The sequence below is a fragment of the Diadema antillarum genome, unplaced genomic scaffold (assembly GCF_040938485.1).
Source record: "Diadema antillarum isolate AM-2024a unplaced genomic scaffold, OU_Dant_1.0 scf00000145, whole genome shotgun sequence".
In the NCBI taxonomy this organism is placed as follows: Eukaryota; Metazoa; Echinodermata; class Echinoidea; order Diadematoida; family Diadematidae; genus Diadema; species Diadema antillarum.
The window spans coordinates 1,394,582-1,421,536 of NW_027271034.1; the positions used below are offsets into that span (position 1 = coordinate 1,394,582).

Consider the following 26,955-nt stretch of genomic DNA (forward strand, 5'->3'; position numbering starts at 1 on the left):
GCAGCAATATTAGCAGAACACACATGAAAGTTTGAGGAAAATTGGACAATCCGTTCAAAAGTAACGAATATTTTAAGTATCTGCGCAGTCACTGCTGGAAGAGAAGACTACTACAGTGTATGATGTCACAGGCGTACAACCATATAAGGAAAATACAAAGAGAATTTCACAAAACTTTACTTTTTGAATAAAGTGCACATTTCTTCGACTTGCTATTGACGTATTTTAAGGGTAATATTATTCCCCCTGCCTTCTGAAAGAGAGAAGTCGAGTGTTCTTTTGTTAGGCGAGAAAAATGGAAATATGTTGAATTTTCTTTATTCTTTCTTTATATCGTTGTACTCATGTGACATCACAAGCTATAGTAGTCTTTTCATCCAGCCGTGACTGAGCAGAAACTTCAAAAATTCATAACTTTTTAACAGATTGTCCGATTTTGCTCAAACTCTCACTGATGTGTTCTACTAATATTGCTGCATTCACTCAACTCACATGTCTATGAAGGTGAACTTGTCCTTTAATATAATGTATGATAACTAGGGTCACCATGGATTACGCTTGTTAGACAGCCAAACCACGCTCTAAGGCTCAATGCAAGACGACAAAAAGTCAAGGCTACTTCAAAGATCAATGAATAGTGTTTCTCCTCACAAATGTGCCCAGCAATTATCACAATTCTATGAAATATATGAAAGTTTTGATCTTTTTTTTTAAATAGAAAAGGTCGCTAGTGACTGACAAGGAGTGGTCTGTTACTGTGAAAGGCAGCAACAGAAATAGCTGCAAACCATGATTATGCCAATACTGAAGATAACAATCATATAACTTACAACATATATGGAAAAAAGGAAAGGAAAAGAAATGAAAATAATTCATGCAAAGGTAATAGAGTGGTGATGTCTCAGTTTTTTGTTACAGCTTGAGTTGGAACCAGGTGTGAGCATAGTTAGCAACAATAGTCTTCACAGACCTGGCCAGGTGAGGTTACTTAAAAAACAGTTTCCATGGTGATGAATGGCTATGACATCAAACATTGGTAGTCTATAGTCTTTGCATAATCTTACAAAAACAGCTTAATTTCATTTGCTCTACCTTACAGTCCTGCCATCATAATACACTATCCAAATAGCCATTTTTCTCCTTGGTCATAAGGAACGTTATACATGAATAATCTTGTCCAAGGATGTACTATATAAAACGATATATTTAGCAAGTCTGATTTTTAGCAAATTGGGACTTCCCAACAATTTCGTGAGTGGTCAAATTCAAGATTGTAGAGTACATTACTGAATGGAGAAATGTATGCATGCACGTCACATCGAGATCGGAGTTAATATTTTTGCATGCTTTTAAATCCGCGTAATGCACCCAACTCACCATAATTCACAAAAATAAAATCTCATGAGATATTTGGCGTATAATACAGTACACTGTGGGTAGAATTCAAACTCAAGATCTTTGCTCTGAGAACCCAGAGAACTCTCCATATCACACAGTGTTACCAAATATATCACAAAATGGAGGTATGTTGATATATTTGCCCTACTAAAAAAGGGGGAGGGGGAAGAATGATACCAGAAATCAATGCAAGCATTTACAGAGTATTACATTTAATGTAGACTTCATCACAAAACCTACTTTGGACTTTATTGTATTCTGTAACAGTAGAATATAACATGTAGCCAAGGACACATGTGTGACTCTGTTCCAATGAGCTTCTTTCCTGAACATATCTGGTGGGTGTAAAGTTTTCACAGCTCAAATGATCTTTACAGTGTATGTACAATTATTTTTTCGAGAGTGCCCAGATGCTATAATACCAAAAATGCCTGAGTCAATAATGGTTGTTGTTTGTTCTGCTAAGCCATCGCCAGTCGCTCACCAAATTTACTCACTGGGATGTGAGAAGCTACATTGTAACCAAACTAAGAATTCAATCCTCAGTCTTTAAATACCGAGTCACCCAGATTCTTCCATTAGGGCTCCATATGAAGTATTGCTCACCCTTTCCAGCTTTCACGCTATACACACATTTTAAGCACTGTGGTAAGTTATTTGGCTGGTAAATACTTCTTCTGAACGGCTGAATCCTGTCCACACCTTCAGAAATCGACAGCATAATGGTAGTATCTGGTGGCCAGCACTAATGCAATGTGTACAGTGTCAAAGGCAATGGCAAATATCTAACTTTAACCTAAAATCTGAGACAAAGGACAGGGTGCAAGTACATAAATACACAATCTAGAGGCTTTTGCATTAGATAGATCTTAGTGGTACAATTGCACAAATATAGATATTTTTTTTTATTGTGTGTGTGCACATATCATCTCAGTATATTCGCATAAGTGGACATAACCACTGTCACTATTCAATGACAAGGAGTAAAAATTTCAGATTCTTTCACTTTTGTGATTCAGGGCCACTTGATAAATTTCAACCAATCTGTTCCTATGATTTTACTCACCAGCTTTACTGTAGTCAACATGAATTTGGTGTGGAAAAACAATCCAATATCGTCATGCGCATGGCAGAATGTTGTTAATGCTCTTCCCTGTGCATGGCAGAATGTTGTTAACCCTATGCGCACTCCCATAGTCTAGTGACAATCTGCCGTGCACATGGAAGTGCATCAACGACAATCTGCCATGTGCACGATGATATAAGTCTTTTAATTAAGTCAACAACCAAGACAGCAGCGTGTGTATTATCCTTCCATTCACTCTAGAGCTGTTGTGATAAGAATTGTTTTTCTTTTTTTTTTAAGTATTTTTTTGTATCTCTGGTTCTTCCATCCGAGCACTAGCTACTTCAAGACAATACCAAAAACTTCTACAAACAAATATTCCCTGCTCTACTTACATCTTACTCAGGTCTGAGCGTACGACCATGTAATTCATTCGAAATGTCAGCTGGAGTGCTTTGTCTGAAAGCTAGGAATACGTACAGCTGGGTATACACAGCACATGTGGAACAAACATGTCCAGAAATGATTCATGTGGGTTATTCACCCTTTCACAGAGCAGCAACAAGCTCTTGAAATTGATCCTCCCATACTCTCTCTCTCTCTCTCTCGAACTCTTTCTTAAATGCAAGTTTCAGTTTCAAAATGTCACATGTTATAACAGACCAATGAAAAGAATGAGTATAACATCACAAATCATTATCATTCTAATGCTAACGACCACTCTACTGCATGAACCCCACAGTGGTTACTTGCACATGCATCACATTTAATGCATAGATCTAAGAGCCAACCCATCAGTAACAACAAAAGATTACATAGCTGACATTTAGGCCTGAAGTCACTAAAGCCAAGGCAGTTACAATGTCTGTGAGAGGTGATATGTTTCAAAACCTAGACTGACAATGGTACTGATGATGTTACTGTGATCTAAATGTCAAGCACTGCTTTTTCTTATATAAGTGATATTTCTGTCTGTGAGATTTGATAAGCTTCAATACCGGTATAGATAACCCTGGCACACCCAGTACTAGGAAAGTTCAATGAGAAATACACTGTATACACCAGATACTTTGTGAGGTTTTAATTTTCGTGAATTTTGTGAGAGGTCAATTCGGCAAATTCAACAGGCCAACAAGTACAAATAAAATGTCTATTTTCATTATCATTTTTTTTTTAACAACAGAATGTCAGCTTTTTTATGCTGCACCTTCAAATGAGAAGAGAATCCTTGCCACACTCATTAGACCCTGTTGGTAAAAATAGTATCCCTGATTTTCTTTAACATCTTGTGACTAAATGCTCCTGGTTCATTACAAGTATACCTAGTCCTACTCCTTATGTGTCAATCACACATTTAAACTACATAGTAACATCCTGTATTGTACTTTAAATTTAAACACCATTGTATGTACTATAATGAAGATGAAAATATTGCTAATAACTGCAATGAGCATAGCAGTAGCCATCAATACATAAACAACAATGACAATGCCCAGTAATGGCAATGTCATAATTACTCACAATATCAGGAAAATAACCATAACTGGCAACTATGGAACAATGAGTGCTAATTACAGAGCATGGCAGTATTAGAGAATATATATCTTGATGAAAACAATTCAGTACCTAGTGTTCTGCTCCAGTTCCAAGAGCAGATACTTAATAAACAAGATTCCTAATTTTAAAAAAAATGAAGATGGGCACTGCTCAATAATGAAGGCAGGTGCATTGAGTGAGTACAACACAAAGCAAATTCTCCCATGTATTCTGATAACTTCCAGAACAATTTGATCCACAAATGATTATCTCAGTGTATTTCCTTGAATCTGTGAGAAATTATTTGAACTCTCTTTTCAATAGCAACTCATTCCTCGTTGAAAATTTTATGTGTTATGCCTAGAGTGGCACTACATATGTGGATGCATTTCACGAATAATCGTCCAATACTATTGTATTGAACATATATTTCTACAATGGAAAAATGGTAATTGTCTGTGTGGTGTTTTTTTTTTTAAGATTACAATGGCATTCTGTTTATCAATTTAGCATGAGGGGTAAAAACTAAACCTTATCCATCAATTAAAGGTAGACATGAAATGGACATGAACTAAAACATATATTAAATAATACCAGCATTATATATTTTTTAAGGCTTTAAAGGTAGATTTAGAATGTTTAACACCTACATCTTCAATGTATTCAGGGATTCCATTACAGTACAGCAACAACAACAAATTACAATAATTCACTGCTTTTATTTCACTCACAGCACAGATGAAACCAACAACAAGTGATATTCTACTAAACTAATACTAAATTTATATACTAAGGTATCATCTTAGTCTTCTATTTAATAATTCTTACTGAAGGATATTATAACTGATAACTGACACAATCAAATAACAATCCTAGCAGCTGATGAATAACAAATGAATTAAAGTAAGATATGAGGATAAAAATGGATTTCTTTTACTGAGCATTACCTAACAGTCCTCTGTAGTATTGTTATGCATCTAAGTGCTCCTGCCTCAAGATCATTGAACCTTAAAGGGGCATAGTCCCGGTAGTGTAGATGGCGCTGTTGATGATACTGCCGATCACCGTTAGCATTGATACGAAGATTACCGAAGTAGAGCTGTCATCAAGAGTAAAGTGCGTAGGTGTTGCTAAGTAACGTTGCCTTCGTTGTCTTCTCTGCGCATCGCGCAGTCTGTAGTAATGCCAGGGTGCGTGCATGTGCTTGTTATTATGACATCACAAAAGAAGTTTGCTTAAGCTGTCATCCCCCTCAGCCGAATCATGAGCCGAACTGTGGTCGGACCACTGACTACAGTGAATCGGACTTCTTCGGACTCGGAAAAGTGGGCCAAAGCGTAAGCGCCAAAGAGAAGTCGATAGCGTAGGTCTCTATAGGAAACTTGCGCCGTGCGCCCGCGTGCGCATTTGACTAAAACACGGGGACCATGCACCTTTAAGGCCCTGTCACACGTTGCCAGGTAAGCTACGCAGGCTTGTTGCGAGTAGGGATTTTCTGCGGGCGGACAAGGATGTTGGCGAGTTCCGTACTTGCGTCTTACCTGCTACTTGCGTATAGTCTGTGTGACCCGTGTGAGAGCTTCGAAACCGATCCGCTTTCAGTTATGAGCGAAATACAGGGGCTGCGAAGTACCTGCGTTACAGCTGCGAAGTACCCTTGTATGAGCTGCCTGCGAGATGCTGCCGCTAAGGGCCTCCTACTGGTGTTCTGAGTGTACCTCTGCAGCAAAACCCCCGCGACTCACCCGGAACGAGTTTTGAGCATGCTCAAGGCCTTGTCAAATTGTGTCTGGGAAAGCATTGCAAGTTGATTTGTGGGAAAAAATTTTTGCTACCCAGACCTTCCAGCAGTTGGCCCGCACCTGACAGTAAATAGCGCGCATCTCGCCCGTAGTTGCCCAAAGGTGCACACGCAAGTCCTATTTACCCGCAGCCAAGTTTTGAGCATGACCAAAACTTTTGTGGGTGAGTTGCGGGAATTGCCCGCAGAGGTCCACGCAGAACACCAGAAGCAGGCTCATAGCTGCCGCAAGTCACAGGCAGTTGACCCACTTGAAGTACGTAAGGTGCCTGTGGATCAATGCTTTTGCGCCAAAAGCACATGCCATCTGCATGACATTCTGTGGGACATCTGCCATATCAAATTCCTTCAGAGGAATTCCTTCACCGAGTTGTCAGCCCTCACTTGTCAGCCATGCGCCTACACGCAGGTCAAACGGAATGGATGTAAGTAGAACGTAAGGAGCGAGTCCAGCAGGCAAAGAAGCATGTGAAACTCATCCAAATCCTTGTCCGCCTGCAAAAATTGTCCTGCCTACTGGAAAATCCCCACATGCATCAAGCCCGCGTATCTTGCCCAGAAAGATTTGTCAGGGCCAAAACTTGGCTGCGGGTAAAGTGGACTTGCATGCACAACTCCGGGTAACTACGGACGAGATACGTGCTAGGTACCGCCATGTGTGGGTCATCTGTGGGGACCTCCGGGTAGTAAAAACTGTTCTTCGTAAGTCGCACACAAGGCTTGCCTGGAAAGGTGTGACAGGGCCTTTAGAGATCCAATTATGTGGGCTCACTGGTGTTCAAAAGAAGCTGCTATGTTCCACAGTATCACTCAAGAAACCATGTGAAAATTCATTCAATAGATGAGTTTTCCATATTTTACCATTCTGAATACTTTCGTATCTTGGTTTATACGGCTGTCTGCAGAAAAAAAATCTTTGCTGATTAGAACAAAAGCACATATCGATGTACACTGAAAAGCATACCTCAAAATGAAAAATAATTCTTAGATTCAAACAATTGGAAATTGCATTTACTATTAAGCATGATACATCAAATTTGAAATAAAAATGCATACTTCATAAAACACATGCAGATTCTTTTGATGAAGATAGAATATACTACATATTCTAAAACATAATAGTTGGCAGGTTTGTTTCTGCCACTGTCATTTCTTTTCTTTCAATGAAATAATCATGTTCTGTTTTTTTGCCCCCCAAATGTTTTATATGTACACGACAGAGCTCCTTTTTCTCATTCCACAAGTACCTACATACATCTGTCAATAAATTCTGGTCAAATTAGAATTCTCCCATATAACCTGCACTCCTGTGTGTTTTTTGGTTTACTGATCATAACCTGTGACATTTATGAAGTTGGCCAGGTGATGCTGATAATTAAACAAGAAATCATTATCAAGAAAAAAAAAGGTATACTCAAAAAGCCAAGAGAAGTATTTCAGTTAACAGCAGATGGGTGTTTACTGTTATCTAGAGCAAATCTGTGATTCTCTCTTGGTATGGATAATCAATCATGTACTTCATAGAGAGCTAACTAGCAGAGAACCCATCAAAGCAAACATGTACACGCAAATAAAGAATGTGATATAAATGTTCTTCATTGATTTAAAAACTCTTAGTGTATGCTCTCTACATAACTTCTCTACAGTCATAAAATGCATGTGTTGGACTTTTATACTAAATATTAAACACACTCACTTATAATCTTACATGCATACTACTATATACAATGCCCAAAATGTAGAATATGAATTTTATTTCATTTCATTAAACATGATGAAACATAATTAATCAAGGCACATCTATGTGAATGTATACATACATTTAAGAGAGAAAGATATAACAAGTATCCCTGCAAAACAAGAGGGTCTTATTGAAATTTTAATCACAGAGTGTAAACTCTGAAGAATAACACATCATTAATATTCAAGACTATATTATGTTGTTTGTTGTTGCCGTATCAGTAGCAAATATCTGTAGCTTTTTGATTCCTCTGCACTGGAATACAAAGTCATCAGTATCAGACTTGTTATGTTGTGTGTGCTTCTTTTTTTGCGTTGTTTTGTTTTTGAAAATGTATTACTGTTACTGCTTTACAAAAAATACTCATCAATATATTGTGTCAAGAGATTTGCCACAGGGGTTGTTTTCATCTTTGGCCCCCACATGTAATAGCTCTCCCCTCATCCCGCATGCCTGTAGTCTTGACACGCACGCCGTCTGAACTATGTTTGTTCTGGCTACATAAACTCATTGTGGTGTATTTCCTCAACATCTCCCCGGGGCAAATTTCATCACTGTGATGCTATTTGGCAAGCAATCACTGCCCTTTTCAACACCCCGGCAAAGTCTGGTTCCCCCTTCTCAAGTGCAATAATTGGTGTGTGCACAAGGCAGCCGAATGTGAGCCAGTACACAACTTGACCACTCAAGATGAAACCAGGCAGAGGAGGTTCTACCAGGAAATTAATCACCTATCCATTTCACACCATGCTGTAATAGCTTGAGAAACGCCCAATGTGTCTCCTGGGCCAATTCTAACTCAATAAAAATGTGCGGACTCCATGCAGAGTACACAGCGGGTGATTAAATCAAAATGTTTGAAGGTGTAAGAATCTCTCAACTGGCACACAGAAGCCATTTCAACAATCCCACTATGGTGTCTTGTCAACACTCTATGAGGTCTTAATTTCACAGGTCTACCCTTTCTTGGAGCAATGTTTTCAAATGGCTAGTGTGATCTTTCACACACAAATCAAACATGAGAAAAAAAAGTTCGGCCTTTGCAACAATTATGGTGTATCAAAAGAGAAAATTCAGCTATTATTGCAAATTATGATTATAAATTGAATATGACACTGCCACAATAGCCATTACTTCTTCTTATTCTATGTACTGCCAGCTACAGTGTACTTTCTCAAACAGGAACAATTGTTGCACTCACTCATTGTTGCACTTACTCACTCACACAATTAGTTAGAGTGAGCCCCATGCTACCCCCCCCCCTTCTGAAAATTTAAGCAGTTAGGCCTATTGTTTGGTGTACACATGCCAAAGAAAAGATCCCACTTCGCCATATTGTAAGGCAGAAAGAATATTTATAACATTTCATTATTGTTGCAGGATGGACAAATTAAATTGTATAAATTTTCCTTTTTCCTATCCTCCCCCCCCCCCCCCACCCTCCTGTCCGAAGGTTTGGTCCATTTTTAAACTAAACGATAGCTATTGGAGTGAGGGAGTAGATTACATGTTATGAGAGGAAAAATCTGAAAATGACTATTAATATGAATTTCAAGAACAGAGAAGAAACAAACCTCAAAACAGACACAAACCTGGTTTGTACACAGTATCTCACATCAAGTTTTCATACACTTCTTGACTTGAGCAGTTGATATCATGACGCATTCAAACCTTGTAAATACATTACTCTCTTAATGCATTATTATTGGTTTCTATCATACATACATCCAACCTGCCTGACACCCATCACTTTTTGCATCAAACAAGACACTTTAGTGGAAATATAAATATCACGCACAATGCAGTTGTTTGTATCCAAGTATTGTTACCTACGCCAATGGGTGAGACCTACAACCAGTGGAGGTTATGTTTTCAATTCCATATGTTTGTTTGTCTGTCTGTCTGTTTGTGTACCAGATAACTTGAGAATGGATGAATGAATTTTCATCAAACTTGCAGGGTATGCTCTTTATGAAACTTGTAAAAAAGAAAATGAATTTGGGGTCATGAGGTCAAAGGTTAAAGGTGATAGGGGTCATAAAGGACATAAAATAAGCTCAATCTTCCAATATGTCAATGATATATAATCAGATTTTCACCAAATGGGTTGTGTAGCTGTCCCTATACCTCTATGTACGCGTTGAAGATACTGCCTACAAAATGGTGATATTTGAATCATGAAGCTTAGCGCAGGTCTGCTCTCTCAGAGTGCTCCTCTGTTTGATGTTTATGTTTGCGCGAGCTTTTAAAAGCTGTAATTCTCGCATATGTTGCATACTCAGTGGAAAAAGGAGTCCTGAGCACAAATCTATCTCGTAGCCTCCTATTTATCACGCCACTGAAGTTCAAGAACCGACCGTCAAAGACCACATATTCCTTAGCACGTTTATGATTGATTGCATATGTCTAGAATTACTCCAGTTTACAGTGACAAGATATAAGGGGAAAAGGCCTATACATCAAAAGACACTTACTGTTATAGAGAACTACAATAATACAGCATTTTTAAACTTTCTGAACCCTATACTGCAACTGACAAGTCACGAGGTCATTTTTGTCCCTCCTGCCCGAACAGCTTCTTTTGAGAGTTACTCTACAAATGTTTTCAACATTATCCAGGCAACAATCGAAACTGAACTTGCTCTCAAGGGTAACCATGAAATTAGTTTAGAATGATCTTCGCCAGTCTTCAGTGGATATTCCAATGCAAGTTCTCAACATAATGAAACATGATCACTAACACCTGCTCATGCCTGGAATTCCACGAATGTCAACAATCAGGATAAAGCATCAAAATTTACTCCATAGTACTGAAGCAGAGGACAGGTATCAACAAAATCTGGAGCCTACAGTGTAGCTGCGCCTAGACTTGCTAGCTGCATGTTGTATCGCACTTATGACACCACCTTCTATCAACAGAGGCAAGACATACAGTCAACTAAGAATTGGAAGACGAAAGAACTTACCTTTGGCGCAATTCCTTTCCGTACATCATTGATTTGGGAGAGTTCCAACACCTGCCCTTCCTGTGTGCATGCAGAGAAACGAAGAAGACAAGAGGAAATGAAGATGAATGAAAACTGTTATCGATTCACACTTGAAATAGGCATTCTATCATGACCAGATGCAATACCAGTGGGTTACCATAATTGGCAATTCACGAATGTCTTCTCAAGTGAAAATCTCATCATTTTGGGCGATGAGTTTGCTCAAAGTTGTCACGCTCTGTTACCAACTTCAACCCCTAATTATGAGAATGTTTCTGAAGTAAAATGGAATGGTGAAGTGTTGTCTCCCATGTCATGCTATAGTGTCAATATTGCATCATGCTGTGCTTCAGCTGTCACTAAAATAAACAATCTATACAAAGCAATTAACATCGATCATGAAAAGTAACAACTGTTGATCAACCACTACCAACTTTACACAATTTGAAAAAAAATTTAAAAAAGATACAAAAATTGCACAACAATGGATAAAACCACACAGGTCCATCTGTACATACAAATTAAATTTAAAAAAGTACTCATTCTTAGATTCTCTCTCTCTCTCTCTCTAAAAAAAAAAAAAAAAAAAAAAAGGGTATCAGTCAAATTCAACATGATGATCTCTTTTTTTACTGCCTTTATAATTTTCAGTAAATATTCTATAATCACACTTATTCATGACATAATTGATGTAATTAGGATGGGCTGACCTAAAGGAAATTCAATACATGAATCTTGTAATATCATCAAACTCTATAACACACTGTTGGTTACACACGCACACTTTTGAATGCCATTGGTGTTCATAGAGATTACAAAAACATATTTCAGTATGCAAACCTTTTTATTAATTCTAATAATTAAACAACATATCCCATAATGCCTTGCAAAATGCTGTTTTTATACAATTTGCTGATGTCAATTCATGTGTAGAAGACAGAGTTCAGTTCAGTTCAAATCTGAGCACTGCTGTTCAAGTCTGAGCATTGCATCAGCTATGTGACACCAGTGTGTAGCTTTAAGAGGTCATAACGCATTGCGATAAATTATTGCTGCAGTGATGGCTCATGTGGGTTCTTTTTAGTACCATATAACTGCTACAGCAAGTATGAGACAACCATTTCCAATGCACAACAACAACAAAAACACCACCACCAAAAACAAATGCTAATGATATTAATATACATAATCTGTACATAATGGTACTTGTAGCCTGAAGTGAAGGAAGAGGGCAAAATGAACAGACATTAAAAAAAAAAAAAAAAAAAAAAAAACCCGGGGGTGATCAATGTCAATCTTCCAACTACGCAATGACAATTCATTTTCCTGTAATCACATACGGCAAATGCAATAATCCCCAGTAATCATTATTGGCTGGGTGTAACACTGCCAAATGGCAACCATGCTAAATAGTGCACATTCCTGTCAAAATCTCTCTTGGTCTTCGGTGCCACAGAACTTCACCTCGCACAGTAGAAATCATGATGTAAATGGACATTGCTGTTCTCTTCTTTTGTCTTTTCACAGCCTGAAAACAATACAACCATGAATGCTGTTTGATTTTATGAAATGACTAAATTGAAATGAATTGAATTGAACTGCTTTCTGTTGCATAGGGCACTGAATGTATTTAACAATGTTCTCAATTTCTGGTTGGTTTTAGGGTTTTTGTTTTTAATCTAAGAAGCAGGTTTCTACAAGCTCCCAGTGTTCTAAAAGTCTCGCAGTTGAGAATATTTGTTAAAAGGTGTTTGTTTGTTTTTTAAGATACCAAAACTGTGGGAGTCATCTGCTTTACAATATTCCTTTTCTCCCATATATACAGTGATGGAATAAACATTAATACAACACTTTTGAACAGTTCTCTACGGTTGTATTTGTTCTTGGATATCCTGATGACAACATCATTGAAGTAATTAATATTAAAAAAAAAAGACTTCCAGCATACTTAAGTCATTTTAAGATCAGGAAGAGGCTCAGTCAGCAAAGTTTTTTTTTTCTTTAATCAAGTACCATTTAATAGATAGTCCCTTCTTAGTGTTGGAGAGTGAAGATTTGGAAGCACTAGTTAATAATACCTTATACTTTCCTTGCCTGCAATTCTTAACTCTATACGGACACTGGGTATAACTTAAAGGCATAATTCACCATTTGCAGATGAAACAAAAACCCAGCATTAGTGCTTCAAAATAGTTCTAAAATATGAGTTAGGGATAGAAACAACCAATGTAAAAATTTGAACCAGTCTAATCGATGTTAAGTATTGTTAAATATATAACATGAGAACAATAGTTATAATAAATATATTTACAGACTAAACCATCTACAGTTATGGTTTAATAAGAAAAATAGTGCTATCTCCTTATGTTTTAGGCTTTATTGCAAAAATTTTGTATGGTAGGATGCTTTGTGATACAACTGACCTACACATATGCATCAAAAGTGATATCTTGAACACTTTTAAATCACTGCTCCCAAAGGTAAAGAGGACCTTTAACCTTCCTCCTCATATTAGACCACACCTGATTCAAAAGAATGTTGAGAAAGGCATCACTTCTTTTTTTATTCATTTGGAAAGATTCTTTTCTGAATTATCTGTGAGTCCTCATCTATGCTATTGAATGACTTCAAAAAGAAAATGTGCTATAAGCAACAAAAGATATTTCACAAATTACAGATAATCTGGTTTTCAAATTAGCAATAGTGTAATTTTCCATCTGGAATAACTCACTAAGGTTGGTAACATATAAGTCATTTAAAGGGGAATTCCAGATGATTTTCATAATTTCACACCATGTATTACAAATCAACCGCTCCATGTATAGATTTGTGAAATTTATTGTGGTTCTTGAGCAGAAGGCATTTTCACATCAGCCCGATAAAAATCCAAGCTCGAGATATTTTTTTATTTCCCAAGTCAGAAAATAGCGCGCTATTTCGAAACATCGGGCTGATGTGAAAACGCCTAAAGACACAATACTTTGAAAAACCTTAAACAAATTACACTGAACAAGGATGATCACATAGAGGCTCACATATTTCATAAATGCAGCAGTGTAATTCCATTACAATACTGCTTGCTTGCGAGTTCACCTGTGTGTAATCTACGCATGCCTTCTTCTTTTGTTCTGCTTCCTTCAGCCCCAAGTCATGCATTCTTATTGTGACCCTGCCATGTCATCATCCTTGTTCATAGCAATTTGTTATAAATTTCAAAAACATTCTTATTCTTCATCCCAATTATCATAAATTCTGAAACTCTGTCCTCAGTACAACTAAATAGTTGTTCAAATGCACAAATCTGAAAATCATCGGTAGGTCTCCTTTAACTTTTGTTCAAAATCAATCTTAAGTTAAGTCAGAGTGAACGCAAAGCTGAAAATCTTTGTCACATTATGAGATTCTGTATACTTTCAAGTGGCTAATCCAACTAATTAGATAGAATAATCTGCTCCAAGCTCATGAGCAGTACATAATTCAATGAATAAATCATGCATTACCCATGCTGCTGAGTCAAACAATACAATACACAAACATATATGGCCTTGTTTCATCTGCATCTGACCTTTTCCAAAGCCAGAGGTGCAGCTGTATCATACCATTATGCCTTATTCATATCTATCTTCATTACTACAGCAGGTCTTCATTGTATACAATGCTAGTAATCAGTGATAAACATCATAATGAATAGACAATGATGAAAGGTTGGCGTCACCTTATTAAACCATTGGCCTTTGCTCCTCCATTAAATTCACTAACAGTGCCATTTTGTCCAACTCAAATCCTTGTTCATACCCACATTTCAGTTCCCTTCTTTTTGTTCATCAGTATTTTTTTTTTTAGCAAATTCATTACCTGTTTTATAGTTGTGTGATATATTATATAAAAATATGAAAGTATGTATGTCCGCATGTGTGTGCATATAAAACTTTCACTGATTCTACTTTCACTGCATTCAAAATAAAAAAGTAAAAATGATAATTTTGTAAACAAATATTCCTCTTTTTCTGCCGACAATATTCTTGGAGAACACATTTCAGGCTCTCACCTCTTTCAGTGAAATATCAATGGTAAAATGGGGAAAAACAGATAAATAAAAGTAAAGAAAAAAAATACAGGTGGTAGAGGTACCAAGAAACCCTTCACGATGAACTGGAACAAGATTGTCTCATCTCAACAAAATGCTCCAAAATGTATTAAGATTTTAAAAAAAGACTGAAAATCTATTACATAAGTGGCATTCTTCTGTCAAGCCAAGCCACCTCTTTTTGAGAACCTGTTAACATTTTGAAAATAGGTGGGCCACAATCTTTCCACAGTGGGAGAATAATGAATAGTACAAGAAGACATTGTCTCTTCCAAAACAGAAAGATGAGGCCAACTTGTTTTTGCTTTTCAGGCTGCTTTGCAGCTCATCTGCTGGTTCAGGGTCATCTCACTAATTACAAACCGGCGGTAATTAGCCTCATCAAATTACTTCAAGGAAACACCTGGCCCACTGTCATAACAACCATTGCTGGCTGGCTGGCTTATGAGTTCCATCACAACCACGACACCATACGCTCCTCATGTAAACACTGTTTATTTACTGGGTGAAAAACATGAGACTAAAAAGAATGGGATAAACAATACAAAACAGAAGAAGGCCAAAGTTTTAAAGAGCTTTGCTGCCAACACAAATGCTATACAATACACAGTAATCAACAACATCTAAAGGACTATAAAGCTAGTATTTCCATCGCTATAATTCACATAACTTTCGTATAAATTCTAAATAGCACATTCACTTTGCCTCTTTTCACATTGTCGTAACTTTGATGAGAGCTCTGCGGGAATGGTCATAGCTTTTTCATTGGCTTTACAAATACAAATCATTGCAAAAATGTGAAGACCGTTTCAAGCATTCGATTGTCATATTGGTTAATAATTCATGTGAAAAAGCCATGTACAGAAGTATTTCTAGTCTGAGTAAAATTTTATGGCACAGTAATTAAAATTCCAATTGATAATATCTTACCACGACCCTGTGTCCACATGGTGGTCGTGGGAAGAAACTCTGACCAATTTACCACGGCCTTTGTGAGGATCACCTTGGAGGGTCGGTGTAAGAATAATGGCTGAAATTGTTTTTTGGGTCGAATAGATTCACTTGAAAGCTATAGTATTTATTCCATCTCCATCCACAAAGAAGAGTCCAGTTTTATCACTCTATAAGGAAAAGTCTTAATTACCTACCTCTACAATATACCAGCTTATCAATCTTCAGTGTTGTAAAAGGGACAAATATACTTTGACTACCATCCAGATGGCTGAAGGAAAATCATCAAGGTTTTAAAGCTTTTTAATGACACTAGCGAAGTATACATGTACATTAAAATGGAAACAAACAATAACAATTTTTCACAACACAATATTTCTTGAATATGTGAAACAACATTTGCATCTGTCCTGGAAGACTGGTATAAACCTGTAATCTGAGAAACTCAGAAATTAGCAACATTTTATGTAAAAATCCACTTAGGTGTTTAATATAGGTTTACCCATCCATTTTCGCACTTTTGTCATTCAATTTCAAAGATTTGTTATTCAATTTCGTCCCGAGAAGCAGGTGGAATGCAAATCCTAACTTCAATTTCGTCAATTGTCATTGTAATTTGTTTTTCGTCAAACATTTTCGAAGACATAGCATTCAGAATCGTCAATTGTCATTCAAATTCGTCCCTCCCGCTGACGGATCGCAGAATGTGAAGATCAAATTCGTCTTTGTTCACACAATTTCATGAATTTTTCATTCAAATTAGTCCGATCTTGTCAATTCTTTATTTTGATGGTGAACCAACTTTAAGCCCACATATTTTTACTTTCTCTCGTAAACTGTATCGTTACACATTATTCCCTAACCATTTGCTTTAACAATACACATGAAAAACAAGACTTCCAACAAAAATTATTGAAGGATAAACGACAGTCAAAAGTCATAGCCCAGGACAGTATGTCAGTGTCACATTTTGAACTTTAACTCGTAATGTTCAGGTTTTCGCATCATAATGCATGAAGCAAAGTTTAAATTTTGTATCCTGGAAAGCAGCGAACATAATTATGTTATCCATTCATTGACATTAAACAGGCGACAATACTGCACTTAAATTTTGTCTTTAATCATGTTTGCCTAGAAATCGTTTGTCAGTGTTCTCGTTTGCGATACGGTATACGTCTATTTGTATCAGTGTGTACTTGGATTGCTTGTGTGTATGTGTCTGTATCTGTGGTTCTGTGTGTGTGCGTGTGGGGGGGGGGGGGGGCACTTGTGTGTATGTTAACTCCTGAATGTAAAATGTGAACGGTTACAGAAAAAAGAAACAATGCATGAATGACTGGAAAATCACACCGGGTAGAGATATGAGACGAATATGAATGAAAATTTAACGGAAATGATTGACAAAAGACGAAATCGATCCTGATGTTTTGAGTGCTGCGAGCGAGACTGACGTATTTGAACTGTAAATGACGAAAATGTCTGCCAAATGACTAAATTGAATGGACTTTATTTGAAAATGAATGACGAAAGACGAATTTGAAAGTAAGATTGGCCTACTCCCGACATTCCGCGACAAAATTGAAGTAAAAATTTGTGAAATTGAATGAAAAAAGTTTGAAAATGAATGGGAAAACCTATACTTGGCTTGTTTCAGTAATGAAACAAACACAGAGCCGAGTACTTTGCACATTCAAACATCCTTGAGAAACAATGCTACATTTATGTCTTGCTCAAGACTGCTCGAGAAAAAAATGAAATGTCTCCTTCCTTGACACATTACTCCATGAAACTAAGCTTCCACCATTCTATAACTTTTTTTCACTGCTTCAAATCCAAATTACTACACATTTTTTTTATTGAACATTCCCTTAAAGGTCCTACATCAGTTCATACAACAAGCTTAAACATACACTGGATGATGGAGCATGTCATGTGTGGCACCGGTGTCTATAAGTTCCGTTGCCTGGATAAACACAGCCATTATATGATGGGAAGGATAAATCCACTAGAGTTATTAAAGCACCAAATCAATATTTGATCAAGAGCAGATTTTGGTAAGCTGGATGCCACTTTACTTGGAAAGCAAATAATGTCTCCATTTTTAGGTCAGCGGAAGGCAGAATTGTCCGTACCAGCCATTTTGTTTAATGAGACAATTATATCTCCATCAGCCAAGATGTCTATTATGAGACAATAATATCTCCACAGTCCTATTATTCCTTTATAAGTTATTTCTGTCAGTTAGTGTTTGCTCAGGTAAGTAAATGAAGGTATGATTTTCCTAAAATTTCAATGTGGGCCTATTTCACATAATATATTTGGGCTTCACTCCCCGTCAAAGACATGTTAGTGATCAGGGGCCTTTTTTATCACAGCTTTTATCATTGTTGTAAGTTACAGTGATTATAGTTACAAAATCACAGTAACAACTCGAATGATCACAGCTGATTCGATATTTTCTGGCTGCTGCCATAGCAACTGCTGTTACTACAGTAAAAAAAAAAATCATTCATAATTTGCATAAAATCAGATGAATCTAAATGAATATGTACCACACACATGTTCATACTCCCTTACTTTGCTCACAAATGCAAATTGATAATACCACTGCATTGTGGAATTTGAAAAAAAAAAAAATCATGCTGTATCTTTTTCCCCCTCACATTCCTCAACATAGCATTGTCAGTAACTTTATATCTACAGATATCATTCTGAACTGAAAATACTGGAAAATTACAGCCACATAGCATTTTGAAGTGTGAAATTTGTCCCTCATGTAATACTGAATGTTCAGGGCATGCTAAATTACTTTCTGCAATCTGGCAAACAAATTTCTCCCATGAGATGTTTGTTAACAAGCACAGCTAAATCCTAGTAAGATTTTCTCTTGCACAAACAGAAGAAACCATCTATCTACATTTCTTCCATTGCAAATGGGTCATTGGATGAAGGGTTCATTTGAAACCAAATACGGTGTATCATGATATTGCCAACATGAGAGAAGTGGTGGATGACAGTATTTTGACTGTTAGCACTCTCTTGGTCACTTATTTTCTTAAAAATATAACTGATGAGTGTGTGGACTATATCCTACCAAGAAGTAATCAAAATGTACTACATTGATTTATTTTTGTTCTTTTGTTTTTCAAATGCATTGCATATCAATATATTTGGACACAGTTGGTAAATACATACTCTGCCTTCACTTTTCCAGTAGATAAAGAACCCATATTCATCAACCTTGAAGAGACAGTTCTGCTCTATTGATCCAGAATCCTGTAGAAAATCAAAGGGAAATAATTGCACAAAAATCACATTACAAAAACATTCATTAGGCTATCCTGACATGAAATAATCTGTGTTCAGCATTCATACAGAAATGTATCCTCAATAACAGTAAGAATAAATTCTCACTCCTTCTTGAAATAATATTTTATGAATATTAGGTTTGTCACAGTGATATTTTCTTTCATTTGTCAGCAAAAAAAAAACTGACAGAGTTGGCAAATAAATCATTCCACATTGCACATTTTCAAACTGTTATCATCAATCACACCAGTTTCTCATTATCACAGAAGTCATGTTGTCATGGTTACGAAGTTGTTAAAGTAACGGCATGCAACCTTACACTGCCCCTCCACATTCAATCCACCATCAATTTGTTTTATGCCATGGTGAGAGAGCTGTGCTGTTTTGTTTCTATGGGAAAATGAAATATTGGGCAGACATTGCATGATCACCAGTAACTCATTTCTACCATGGGATTGCATGTTTGAGGGGTTAACCCCTAGACGCTCAGGTCATCAATCTGACCCCCTCTGATGGGGGTGACCAAGACAGGGGGTCGATTCATTTCAGCAGCATAATACGCCACCTGCTGGGGGGTACACAGGTAGATCCACACCATGGGGGCAACCTGCAGCAGGTGATGAAGGTTGTGGAATGGTATTTACCAATTTGTGTCACATTCATAAGTCTCTGCAAATTGTTGGTCCTTTAGTTTTAAAGCGTGACTGTCAATGCATTGCATGGGCGTCAAACAACTATAAATGGTAACGTGATGTAGTTAGTGTGTACACTCTTGCCATGCATATAGAGCTTTTTCAGGTATTCATATGAAAAGGAGTGTAAATGGCAAATCACACTTCCTATTGCTAGATATAACTTGAAGATGAATCATTCATCTATGATTTTGACTTAAGATTCTGATCATGGACCTAATATACAAAGACATTCCTGGTATTCTTATTAATTCATGCACTTGTACATCTCAAAAGCACAACAAAGACATTTTTAACATGCTTCACTGCTTTGATTCCATCATCGTCACTACCAGCAAGCGGGGAAAAGAACAAGATGGAGATTCGAGAAATTTAGAACTATATGCGCAGAAGAAAATAACTCACAAAAATCAAGTAAAGTGAATGTGCAGTTGTGGTGTATGTTAAGAAATCATGCCTCAAACAATTTTGCTTAGGAGAAGCAGACAGTTTTCAAAAGAAAGCTAACATTTTGGCAGAATGATTATCATTTGTGATCTCAATATTTCACTTTTCTGCAGCTTATTCCAGAGCAAAAAGGGATGGTAATGGTAGAGAACAGGTAGGCCTACATCTTGTCATTAGGCAAGGTCTATGCGTGTGTGAAAATGTGCAAATCAGCAATTACCTATCTTTTGACACAAAATTTGTCATGTTCTCAGGTTTTGCTGCTCCTCATCATCTGTATTTATTCAAAGACATTTCCGTCTGAAAAAGGCACATCAGCAAAACAAGACTGAAATGAGGGAAACGATTCTTTTGTTAGTGATGATACATGATCACACAATCATTATTGTCCAGACACCTGAATGTACTCATTAAGATGCACATAATCAGGTGGCGGCGGTGATGATGGGATCAAAGAAAGACCTCCGTTCATAGTCTATGTGTAGTACGTCCATGTTCTGATGGTCCATTACTGCCTGCAGCCATGTGATCACGGGGTGGTGTGGAAGAATGCACTCATTTCATTCCCTTCCATTTTGTTAGTATCCCATGTATGACTGACATATATATACCATGGTTTGACCATTGCTTGCAGCGATCACAGAATTATAGTCCCGATTCTTCTACTTGCAAAATGGAATCACTGACATCTAAGATTGAAAACAAAAAACAAAACAACCAACTTCACAGACAAACCAGTCTGAACTAACCTCAGAAAAATACCAGATTTTGTTTGTGTGAAAGGGCCTTGACACATAAACATTAGTCATTTGATCTTGTCGAAATTCACTACGGAGTAAAAGTCACATCTGAAAGTGATATCAGCAAATTGCCTTGATTTCAGCTACTCTAGCTAGTGACTAACTGGTCCTACCAGCGTTAACAAAAAGAGCAAGTGAAAGCGTAGCATATTGTGCACTGCCTAACCTGTAGTAAGTCAAATTGAATAGATGACGAAAGAATTTGTCCAAACAAAGCAAATCTAAATGAAAAGGGAGCTAAATCTTCGAGCCAACTCAAAAGCAATGTATCTCCACTATTAATGTCAGTCACATACTAATATAAAAAAGAAAAACTACAATGTATACTTGAGCTCGTCACTGGGACGAGGAAGGTTATTCAAGATGTCAGTAGAAACGTGCACTTTGAAACTACAGTTGTACATGTATGAAGGAATATTTTAACAGTGTAGCAGCCAGCATTTTGCTGAATTCATACATGATATGCAAGATTGTGCAAGTAACCAATGTGAGGTACAATCCAAGTTTTGAATTTTGCTTTTAGTTTATGGATATTTCAGGTTTTATGACTAGTTTTAATTCAGGACAAGCACTGAATTGGGACAGATTTCTTTATCCAGAGTTATCCCAACTATTGGATATTCACTTGTGACTTAAGTCACTGTCTGTTCTGCATGAGAAATCACAATTTTGCCATTCACAGAATTAAACAGGTATATTGCTTTCATAGAATACTTAATGAAAGTGTATTTATTTCATTTCCAATCATCTTTCATGACAAGGAACATCTATGTATCCATATAATCAAAGCAAAGTTTTACCTTTTTGGAGTTATAAGAGATATTTGAATGTTCAGCCTCATCAGAGTCATTTCTTCCTCATTTTATACCATTCTGATCCCTTACTCCATTTATCTAAAAAGAATGAAAGTTACATTTCCCCAGACTATTAATATATTGCCTTTGATGAACTAGTACATGTATAGTATTTATAATCAAAATGAATAATTTCCTAATTTTACAAAATACATATTTTCCTGATTGCAATGAAAATTACACTAAACATCTCACAAATCTTTGGAGACAAATAAGAGAAAATTCAGTAAGAACTTTGAACCAAGGCAAGACAGCTGTTTTACATGACCCTTTCAAGTATAATCAGTTAATGAGAAAAATGCTTCACATTCATTATTGCAGGTCATGCATGGCACACCGTGTAGAGTAACCTTATCATGTGTTGTCATTCTACTTCATTCCATTGGCATCTCGCTGTATCAAATATTCCCTTGGAAAATTCCACAGAGCTTCCTGAGGGGCCTTAAATAAGAGGGATATTCTCTTCAGCTGTCAGTAGCCATTTTGATATCAGTGCCATGATGCATTCATTCAGTCAGCCGAGTCATCATGCTGTTCTTCAATAATGTGAGGCTATCTTGGATAAAGACTGAAGTGACTGTAAGCAGGGATTGAAAATGTGATAATGTTAAACAGATCTATGCTGCCTTTGAGATCCTTCAGGGGTACAAAATTTCATCACATTGTCTGTTTGTCTATGTACCCATTAATTAATAAATTATACTTTTTTTTTGTTTTTAAGGCAAACTTCAATAGAATCAAACTGAATTGAGCTGAAATTGAACCCAAGTTACAATTTTCAATTCAAGCTGCAGAAGCTTCAACATGATGCTGTTCCTAATTCATTTATGGACATACTTTTATTCTGAATTCAGCTGCAGTATAGAACTTGTACAATGATTTGGCACAATATACATTGTATCCCCCAAAAATGTCATTGAAGCTTTATAGAATGGGCAGGTTTAGGGGGCAAACAGCTTCGAAGATGACCGATGTCAACAAAAGCACAAATGGAAAGGTTCTGCTGTTGTTGCCAATGTCCTTGTTGACATATCTATAGAAATGCACTCCATATTAAGTTTCAGTAACCCACTTTAACACACATAATTTTTCCTCATCAAATCCATAAGATCCAGAGCAAACCTGCATTTAAGAACCAATCGAGGCAGTTTTGGTTTAGTCTTCTCAATGCATCACAACACAGATTCTTTGCAGTCTCTCCCAATTTCAACAAATTTTACCCTAGAGGGATTGGAGTCAAAGCAGCGGTTTTAAAGTTTGACCTTTGTGATCAGCATTTTGTAGATGGGGGGGGGGGGGGGGGGGGGGAGGTCAATTTTCCCTTGAATGCTGCAATTCATATACTGTAAAACACAATATATTCGTGGCATGAGAATTTCGCGAATTGGAGCCGACGGCCTTTCTCGCCGCAAGAAATATCCGCGACTTGCCACTGGCATCCAATGCATATTGTGTGGGCAAGAACTTTCGCGTGCATTTTAATTTTGCGAATGTTGCCGCTTGTGAAATCCGCGAAATTAAAATGCACATGAACATTCCTCGTTTTACAGTACCTTTAATGCTCCTCCTGATACTAACATACAAGAAATCTACTCGCTTCTCTCCTCAGTAATACAACTGTTTAAAGGGAAATTCTACTCCAAACATGATGTGGATTTAGTGAATACAGCATCTGGAACGTGTCAATGAAGTTTGGAAAAAATCAGACAATCCATACAGAAGTTATGATTTTTTTTAAGGTTTGGTTAAATGCATGTCCCATCATTGCTGGATGACATGTCTTCATGACATCATGATGAGCTAGTGATGAGCTTGAAAAAAAGAATACATTTTCAAGCTCTACAAAATATTAGGGGTACATTTCCTTTGTCTCTTCTTCTTTTCATCTCTTTTTCATTCTTTTCTTCCTATCTTCACACTTTCTTAGTCCCATCCATCTTCTCTCTTGTACCCTATCTACATTCTTGCTTTAATCTTCCTAATCATCCAATTCCACATCATTACCACAGCTCCTGGAACCTTACATTAGATTAAGTTACTATTAAAGCAGTATCTATTGTGCAAAAATATCCATCAAGAAGCACTGAAGTTTGCACAACAGAAGGCATTCTACTTAAGGGTGGAATTTGTGAAATTCATTTCAGACAATTTCACATGCAAACCAAATGAGAACCTACATTTGTAAAGACCGATGAACAGACAATGAAATTAACAATGTGAGTTTCCAGACAGTAATTATCATTCCCTCAGGGCAATCTCACAGAACAGTGCTACAGCGTATTAATTTCTTTTTTGTATCTAATACGTCTTCATGTTTTGTCTTCTTTAAAGCTTTACATCACTAAAATATTCACTTGAAATGAAGTTACTGAAAATTATAAAAACAAGAAAAAGAATGAATATCTCCCTTTGTCTTCCGCCATCCAATCTTCTTCAGTCAACTTCCATTTAATCCTCTGCATGCCAAGTTTATTTCCTGTTCAGAGTTACATGTTTATGTGTGTGAAATTTGTGCACATTTGCCGCATTGGCACAGAAAGGGTTAATGAATTGTCTCCATATATTGAAATGTGCATCCTTCTTTTCTCACCTGCCTGGAGGACATTATTCTGTGTCTGGTTGTCTGTCATGTTTGCGAACATTAATTATTCATCTTCCAACCCTGACTTCCTTCAGGGTTGTGACTGCTGACTGAATCGGAAGCGTGATGGATGCAGTCGTTAATCATTCATCCCGCTCAAATTGAAGCGTTACTCCCCACTCTTCTCCCTGCAGAGGGAAAGATGTCATTTCCTCTTCTCACAGGTGACATCATGGGTGTTCTTTCAAAATCTCATGCCATGCACAAAATTTATTATGAGACAGAGGCACGCCCAGATGCTGCGAAGATGGTGATGAAGAATTATTACCACTACATAACAACGATGCAAACCAGCTTGTATCCACACACAAATTTGACATGCTAAAGCTATATTGACAAAGGTAGCTTCAATCAAATCCAAGTTTAAATGTAGTCCATGAAGTTAAAACATGCCCCAAAGAGGTGCACCTCGCACAAGTGTCAGTGTACATTCAGTATTGGATGTTTGTTGGCCTGCATGATGTGTGTCATGAATTTACGCCGTAGACTCACTTTTTCCATGGACTAATTTTGAATTACTGCAAACGTTGATATTTTCGTGCTATCAACTTTTTGCACTGAGCACCTCAAATACATGTTCATGGGTTCTTGAATTTGTGCTGCAGAATTGTCAACCCATTCACAATGTGCAGAGCATATTGTGAGGATATTTTTGCAAGTTTTAGATCTTGCACTAGCAAAAGTAGCGCGAAATACACAAAAATTAACGTACCACAAAAATTTCTGCGTTTACAGTACTTTTGTGAATTAACACACTCACACTACACATTGAACGGTACACATCAATCATTGTATAAAAGTTGTCCAGGTCCAATGCTTCAATACACACATCCATAATACAGACACTGCGAGTGTGAAAGGTTGGGCCTTACAGATGTTGTATTTAAAGGTCAATTCTAACACTTCATGGTCCAGAAACCATGCACAAAGAACTAGCCAGATAAGCACTTATGCGAACAATGGGCTTACCCGGTATATTGCCCAACACCGAGCAGCACACAATACGAATAGCCCATCATATTATGTATTCTATTTTGTGACAGCTTTTTCCTGAAGTTTACTGACATAATGTAAAATCCTCACTCCAAAATATTGCCTCCTGCAACACAAAATGAATGTACATTAATCTCTCTTGGTGCATGATACCAACTTCGCTACTTGGAATAGATATTACTTCCTTCTCATTCTGTTCGGTAATGGTTCAAGCACTCTTCTTACCAGTCTCAATTTGCAAAAATAAAACTATGTATGCAGGCAACAAAATTCCAATGCCAGTTTTGTGGTTGGGTGTCTACAAAGGCAAGAAACATTTTGCCATTTCAGCATGACTGTATGGGATGTTTGGGATACCAACTGGTGTTTAACCCATCCCCGTCAGCTCCCACAAAAAACGTGGTTTTTATTATTTATGACCAAAAGAGGGCGTCCTAGGACCTCAGGCTTGGCCAGGAGCTGTAGAATAATTTTAGCCAATCACAGAGATCCTTACTGGGACTCAGAAAAATAATTTATGCAAAGAAACATATTTTAGAATGTCTCTTATTGGCCAAAACACCTACCAGGAGTTCGAGCCTGCTGAGAAACTAATCAATATTCATGTTTACAGCGCGCATGTATCTTTGTTGCCCCAGCAACTGCAGTGATTTCTTACGCGCGGTATCGTGATATCGATCTCCTCATAGAGTGCTTGACGATATCTCCTTGTGTGTGTACGTGTACGTGTACTGCTATGCTGGGGCACGGGGATGTGTGTGTTGAATTCCATTTACGTTAGTGAGTGTGGGTAACTTCTCTAGGTTTCCCGTCCATTTCTCTCTCTCTTTTCTCTCTTTTGCTTTCGTATCATTCTATATCTTTCATTCTCAGAGTACAATCGTACTTCTGAGAGTGTTTTGTTCATTTTTTCTAAGTGATTATCTCGTTTGCAACAATTTAGAGGTGAGTTTTTGTCCTAGTGTTTGTTGAGTTTTTTGATTGAACACGATGTAGCTTATCTACGTATGCGTAGTTTGTGTGGCACCCACTCGTTTGTTTTCCGTGTAAGCATTTTTGCCGTAGTGTCTTCATCGTTCGTCTTCCAAGCATCGTGTTTTCACCCTAGTTTTTCTCATCGTAGTTTTTTACCTCGATTTTTTTTTGGGTGGAAGATGTTCTGTGTATTTTTTTCTACGGTAATATGCCATCGTTGATGATCTTCGTGTATTCATTACTAGTTTTTCACCTCCGTTTCATTTTTGTGTACAACTAATGTCTAACGTGGCGTAGTTACAACTATGTTTAGAGGGACCCCGTTTAGAGCTAGTTAGCTAGGTCTGCGATGTCTGTATCGTTTGCTGATATGTCTTGTGAGCTGAGAGTGACTATGATGGGAGTGATATTCAGGGTTTTGCTGTGGTTGAGGTGATGGCAAGATGTAATTTATTTTGTGTAACCATGTATGACATTGATGATGGCGAGTAAAACTACGACACGAGTAGCCTAGCCTAGGCCAATGACGAGAGTGACACTGAAGAAACGGGGGCTGATGCTCGCTCGTGCACGGGAGTGGTCTAGAGACCTGCATTACAGTTGTGTATTTATATTTTTTTTTCCTTTTTCTTATTCACTCGGGTATTGTGCTACCAAAATTCGTGTCTCTGAAGAAA

General features: G+C 37.3%; 1 protein-coding gene across 5 annotated transcripts in view; it reads right to left on the bottom strand.

Annotated features, from left to right (window-relative positions):
• LOC139721562 (1-phosphatidylinositol 4,5-bisphosphate phosphodiesterase beta-4-like) overlaps positions 1-26,955 on the bottom strand; it is a 193,997-nt gene that overhangs the window by 122,655 nt on the left and 44,387 nt on the right. For 3 of the 5 annotated variants that reach the window (XM_071632881.1, XM_071632878.1, XM_071632879.1), the window contains exons 3-4: positions 18,763-18,843; positions 10,509-10,568 (exon numbers count right to left, since the gene is read on the bottom strand). In XM_071632881.1, coding sequence (XP_071488982.1) covers positions 10,509-10,568; positions 18,763-18,843 — 141 coding nt within the window. Of the gene's footprint in view, positions 1-10,508; positions 10,569-10,686; positions 10,813-18,762; positions 18,844-26,955 lie in introns of those variants that run through there. The other 2 variants (XM_071632883.1, XM_071632882.1) reach the window with 2 other exon arrangements.